General features: G+C 54.6%; 1 protein-coding gene across 1 annotated transcript in view; it reads right to left on the bottom strand.

The window, feature by feature from the left end:
• Positions 1-661: 661 nt before the first annotated feature.
• Positions 662-6,000, bottom strand: part of OTOG (otogelin) — a 101,188-nt gene continuing 95,849 nt past the window's right edge. Inside the window, exons 53-55 of the mRNA XM_016920523.4 lie at positions 4,811-4,856; positions 2,301-2,380; positions 662-2,200 (exon numbers count right to left, since the gene is read on the bottom strand). Of these exons, the coding sequence (XP_016776012.4) occupies positions 2,000-2,200; positions 2,301-2,380; positions 4,811-4,856 (327 nt within the window). The 3' untranslated portion in view covers positions 662-1,999. The remainder of the gene's footprint in view (positions 2,201-2,300; positions 2,381-4,810; positions 4,857-6,000) is intronic.

Here is a 6,000-nt window from a genome sequence, read left to right as displayed (position 1 = left end):
GATGTTCTACCCTCTCCAGGCAGGGTGAAGCTCTTGCACTGTAAGCACTGACTCCTCTAGGAGTTTGCCCTATTACTGTGGGGTGCTTTCCTAGCCTCCCTCCTTCTCCTTCCCAAATGGGACAACCCAGGAAAGCACCCTCCCATTTGCTCCTTAGGTGTACCAACAGTCCTTCACAGGTGAAGTGTCACTGACAGCCTGTCCCTGGGTGCTCCTTAATCCTACCACAGCTGACATGGCTGCAAAAACGTACTGAGCTCATTGGGAGAACAACAAGGAAAGAAATACAGAAATGTCAAGAGGCCAATATGAAACCTACTCTCTGGGTCTGCCCCATCCACATCTCCTGTAAGAAGCATCTGTCTCTGGGCCCACAGAACCAGGATCACTCCTCAGTCCCTCGCCTGGGTGCCAGCTCCCCAGCTCCCAATGTCCTCTTCCTTCTCCTCATCCCCTTCCTCTAGAAGCCAGTCTCCAGTCCATTCAATTCCAACCAGCAAACACCCACCAATGGTTCTGCTGTGAGTGGGGCATAGTGCTGGGATGGATGGGGCAGAAGCAGTGCTGATGTTCAGGGCCACAAAATAGAGTCTTCTCTTCACAGTGGACACTCCTTCAAGTTCGAAGTAAACCTGGCTCCCTCAGAGATGCTCAGAGGCCTGAAGTCGTCCAGTGGTTTATTGATGAATAAACAGAACACAAATATGGGCACAGAGAGGCTTGGAAACAGCAGGGGGCCATCTTGGCACAGCCTCCTCACCTCAAGGGGCATCCAGCCACATCTTCAGACACACAGGGCAGTGCTGGGGCCTGCACAACCTTATGTTCATGCCCTTCGGTTCCATGTGGCACAAAGTGGCACAGGGGGTGGGAGACTTGCAGAGTGGGGTGTGGAAGGGGACGCTGGCCCTGGCTTTAGGGGACGCTCTGGTTCAGTGACAAGGGTCTCACAAGTGCTCAGGGAGGCTGGGGCTGTGTTTTCCACTGACACCAACAGACACTCTCTTGCTAAACAGTCCCATGGAGCACAGAGGCTGGCACTGGCTGAGCCACACAACCCATAATCAGGCTCCTCTGAGCCCGACTCTGTCATGGCCTTGGAGAAAAGGCACACTGCAAAGCCTGGAGCTGCATTTGCAGGCTGAAGGTACCCCCTCAGCAACCTAGGGCCTCAAAGGCATGGGCTGTCAACCAGCATCCTAGATAAGTAGTGCTGGGCCCTCACTGAGGGTCTCACTCCCCCACTACCGCCTCACAAGGCCGGCCTGCCTGCTGGGAAGGTTGCCTTGGGGTAAGGGTACAGGCTTGGGTCTTCCAAATCCTTTCCTGAATCACCACATCAATACCAGGACACCAGGCACCTTTCTTTGGACTACAGGAGATGTGAAGGTCACTGAGTTCACTCTGATTTCACAGATCTTGGTGAGACAACCTGGGCCCTGGAATCCACCATCTTTGTCTTTGGGAACTCCTTCTGGGCAGCCATCTGCAGGCCTGAGTGTTGCAGGTATAGCCCTCTTTCCTTTTACTGTGTCTGGTTTCTTGTGTAGTCAAAAAGGCCAAGAGAATGGGCCACTGCATCCTGCCCCTGTGCTTGGTCTTGCGTCCAGCTGTGGTTCCCATGTAAACACCATGCACCTTCCCATCTTCCCACAGCTCTCACCCCCTCCACCAAGAGCTGTGGCCAGGGTCACAGAGGTTCAGAGGCTGCTGCCCCTGGACCTAAAGCCCATTTTCCATCTCAAACCAGGGACAGAGGTGAGCTCCCTGAGCCCTCAACTGTGGCACTTTCCCATGTGTGGAAAATGGGGAGCCCAGAAAGGGAGCCAGGATGGGCAGGGGTGACCCTTTCTGGTTACTCCTGTGACCTCTTCCCACCATTCCATGCTCAACACGTGCCAGGTTTCTACCACCTTTAATACCCCCATTCACATTGGGCCAGCTGGAAACAGAAAGTGGGGCTGGCAGAGGTGGTCCAGCTAGCCCGGGCCCCCAGGCCTCAGGACCACTGGCAGGCACAGTCGGTGGGCTCCTGCACTGTGTAGGGCACCCAGGTGGCATTGGTGGCACAGAAGAGCTGCACAGAGCGCCGCTGCAGGCCCACCTCACGGCAGCACTTGCAGAATCGGGCATAGGTGTTGATGTTGTAGTTGTAGATGCTGGCGGATGGGCACCTCCCATCGCAGGACACTAGGTTCACCTGGAATGGGCAGGCCAGTGAGGCAGTCTGTGGTGCTCACACCCCCAAACCCCCTCCATCCCATTTTTTGCTGCCCCACTGCCTTGTGGGCACCACGCACAGGGGTGCTGCTCCTGCATTCATTCTTGCGGATGGTCATGCGGATGGTCACCTTCTTGCAGGAGCGCCCATCCTCCTTACCTGGGGGGACAGGGGGATGAGGCAGCTGTGGCCAAGATCAGGCTTCTTCGGGGCAGCAGGATGGGCCAGCCCAGGGCAGTTAGTGTCATGCTGGAGGGTCTCTCTTCCAGCATTAGCACCCATGCATTAGTGCCCCTCCCCATCCAGGGAAAGCCTTTTAACCCAATGCCCTGGAAGGAGGTGGAGTCAGGAAGGCAGAAACAGAGCAGTGTGAGCAAGTGAGGCAGGAAGGCCAGCAGGGCCCCCTTGAGGACTCTGTGCTAGGGCAGAGAAGCATCTGGGGACAGAGTGAGGCTGCCTCCCCACCCCAGCCCTAATGCCTATTTCTAAGCTGTGTTGGCCACTTTACCCTTACCCCTCTCTGAGCTTCAGTTTTCCCATCCTGAGAGGGCTTCTAGCATTAAGATTATGCAATTTCCTAAATGAGTAGAAACCCCAATCTCTAGTGGGATGCTTCATTCTAATGGGATGCTTTGTTTGGTTTCCATAGCTATCAAATTGGACCAGGGATTCACCCATCTCACAGAGCTGTTACAGGGATGGAAACTAACCAGTGTGGGTTTCCTCTGCCTGGACCATGCCTCTCACAGACAACCAGTCTTGCGGCTCATTCACGCCCTCACCTCCTTTAGCAATTGGCTGCAATATCTCCTCTCCCAGGCATTACCTGATTCCCCTTCTTGAAGTTGCAACTCGCTGCCTCTACTCAGTCCTCCCTCCCTGACCCCTCCCTTGCTTATATTTGTCAAGGGGACAATCACTGTCTTGTCAGAGACACATCGGTAATTATGATGTTGAATCATAAGCTTTATGGCCTTCTTTTGCACAGGCCCCTTCCAGAATTTGTTGTAAGTTCTTTGTGCATTTTAAATAAATATTTCCTTTCACACTTTAATGTGAATTTGTACATTTTGTATTCTTCTTCTTATTGAAGCCCCCCACATTGCATAAGTCAGGCCCCACAAAACTCAATGCTTCCATCCTGGTATATATTTTTATACTTGTTATTCTGTCTCTCCCACTAAATGTCAGCTCCACAAGGCTCTACAGTGCCTAGAACAGTGTCTGGCACATAGTTGGAGCTCCACAAATATTTGCCAGGTACATGCACTCACTCTGTAACCCCAGGAATCCCTTTAGAAATGGAATGGAATCTTTTCTTCTGGTCTCTGAGCCTCACCACAGAGGTTTCCTACTACACCAGCTAGATGGCTGCTGGCCATAGCTAAGTCCACTTTGTCTTCCTCTCTGCTCCGGGAGGCAGGAGAACTAAGGGCTGTCCTGACATGGCCCTCTGGGTCCTGGACTAAGACTGGCTGAGTGACCAGCAAGAGCAAAGCAGTGGCAGTCCGGGGCGTTGGTGGGTGCCAGGTGAGCGGGCCCTGCTGAAGCTTTCCCATGCAAGCCCAGGGGATACAGCTCACTACCCAGCATGCACTGCAGGCCCAATAGCCTGTGCCAGACATGGGGAGCAGAGGCCCTCCCCCTCCCTTGCCCCCAGAGATCAGGCCATCTAGCAGAAGGGACATTGCTGGACATAGCAATGCGGCTGCCTGCCTCCAGTGCAGTGGGCTTCCGAGAGGAGTACCTGGGCGACAGTGGACACTAACCCGTGGAGGAGAGGCGGGACTAACGGGGACCACGGGAAACAGGGTCCCCGGGGAACCTGGGGAGAGGGACATGGGGTGCAGGTCACATGGGAGCACACAGGACATTCAGGGAACATGAGTTTGTGGGTCAGGGATCAGCCATTGAGGCCCCAAGCCTGGCTTTCTTGGAGTATGTGAACTGCACGTAACAGGGCCCCAAGTTCTACTGCCTTCTGGAGATGGGGTCTGAGCACCCTAGGAGGAGGACAGGCACAGGGGAAAGATGTGGGTGGGGGATTGAAGGTGGTGTAAAGCGGAGGCTGACTGGGATGTGCATGTGCACAGGGTTGGGGGCTACAGTTCTGGATGGCCAGGGCTCCAGGAGCCAGGTATCAGGACAGGTGCACAGAGCTCGCACTCAGACTGTCAGGGACCCTGGAGGCCTGAATCCCGCCCAGGAGGCTCCTCCAAGACCAGGGCGTCTGACTATGGGAGAATTTATGTGGGAGCATCTGGGCTGGGGGCCTTGGCAGGGGCAGGAGGAGGCGAAGTAACTGGTGAGCTACTGACCTCCTGGATGCTATGCCCCAATGTCCTCTGGCTGTGACAAGAAGCAGAGGTTTTGTGTGGGAACAAGGACATAAACATGGCCTCCAGCCATCTGCATATTTGTGCCAGTGCCATGAGCCCTGTGGTGTGGGTGTTATCCCTTCATCTACTCAGCCCAGAAGAGCTATCATTTTAGGTGCCAGGCCAGGAACCTGGTCCTCTGTCCCCTGACATGACACCCTGTGCCCCCATCAGAGCCCCCCACCCCTGGGCCCCCACCATGCTCACTCACAGGTCCTGCAGCATCCTTCCAAGGAAGGTACCACGGAACCCCCAACCTGGAGAGAGGAAGTCGGGGGAGGTAGGTAGGTGTGGAGACCCCTGTCCAGGCCGGGAGCCAAGATCCCAGAAACAGGCAGAGTACAGGAGTCTTGACTCTTCTCTCCCCGTGATGCCCCAGGGCAGGAGCATAGGCCCCTTGCCAGGCCATGGGAGAGCCACGGGGGCTAAGCTGCCACTAAGGCTGCACGTAGCCCCCTTGCGGCGGGAGCCTGGGTCAAGATGGTGCAGGGCCTCCCATCTTTCCTGGGGCAGTTCCCCTCATGTCTTCCATTGCCTACCCCACTGCCAGTGCTTCCCAGCACAGAGGATAAGGGAGGGGAGGGGCGCAGGGGTCACCCACTTGGGTCAGTGGCCTGGGCTCTACCTCAGCCCTGGACAAATCATCCTCTTCCTCTAGGCTTAATTTTCCCATCTCTAAAATGGGGGCAAGTATCCGTTAAAGCCCTCCTCCTCTATAATGAAATGGGTAAAACAATGGATGGGACAGTTCTTTGTACATAAGTGTATGTGTTGGGGGGCAGGTCTCAGTATGTGTGTGTGATTTTGTGAGCACATACATGAGCATCTGTGCGTACATGTGTGATTTTGCATGTGTGGGTGTGTGTATGAGTGTCATTGAGTGTCTGTGTATATTTGTTTTCTAGGGAAGAGTCGGAAATCTTCAAATGTCCACTGTTAATCTCAGGGACTTTAATAATTCAACAATAACCCCAAGCCTTCCAGGAAATCCTTTTCTCTGAGGTGCGCCCATACTGACAGTTGTCCATGCTAGTGCTGGACACCTGCCAGCCATCACAGGACTGAACTGCATCTGCGTGGCATGTGTGTGCAAGAGTGTGCTTATGTGAGTGCCTTGAGGTGTGATGACGCGTGGTGTGTGCATTGGCATGCTGATGTGAATGTCCCTGGAGTGTGTGGTGTGTGAGTGGCTGGTGGCCTGTGTTGGTGTCTGGCTGAATGTGCCTAGAACATGTAACAGTGTGTGTTTGTGCACATCTGCATGTGGTCATGTGATGTGTGAAGAGGCAGGGTGTGATGTGGTCAGGGCAAAAAGAAATGCAGAGAGACATATGGATTTGGGGTGGCAGTGCAGGCACAGGCTCCAGGGAGCCCTTCTTCCTGCACTCCTGCACACAGGGC

The sequence above is a fragment of the Pan troglodytes genome, chromosome 9 (assembly GCF_028858775.2).
Source record: "Pan troglodytes isolate AG18354 chromosome 9, NHGRI_mPanTro3-v2.0_pri, whole genome shotgun sequence".
Taxonomy (NCBI): Eukaryota; Metazoa; Chordata; class Mammalia; order Primates; family Hominidae; genus Pan; species Pan troglodytes.
The sequence above is the reverse complement of the archived record's forward strand: the minus strand, read 5'-3'. Positions and strand labels throughout refer to the sequence as shown.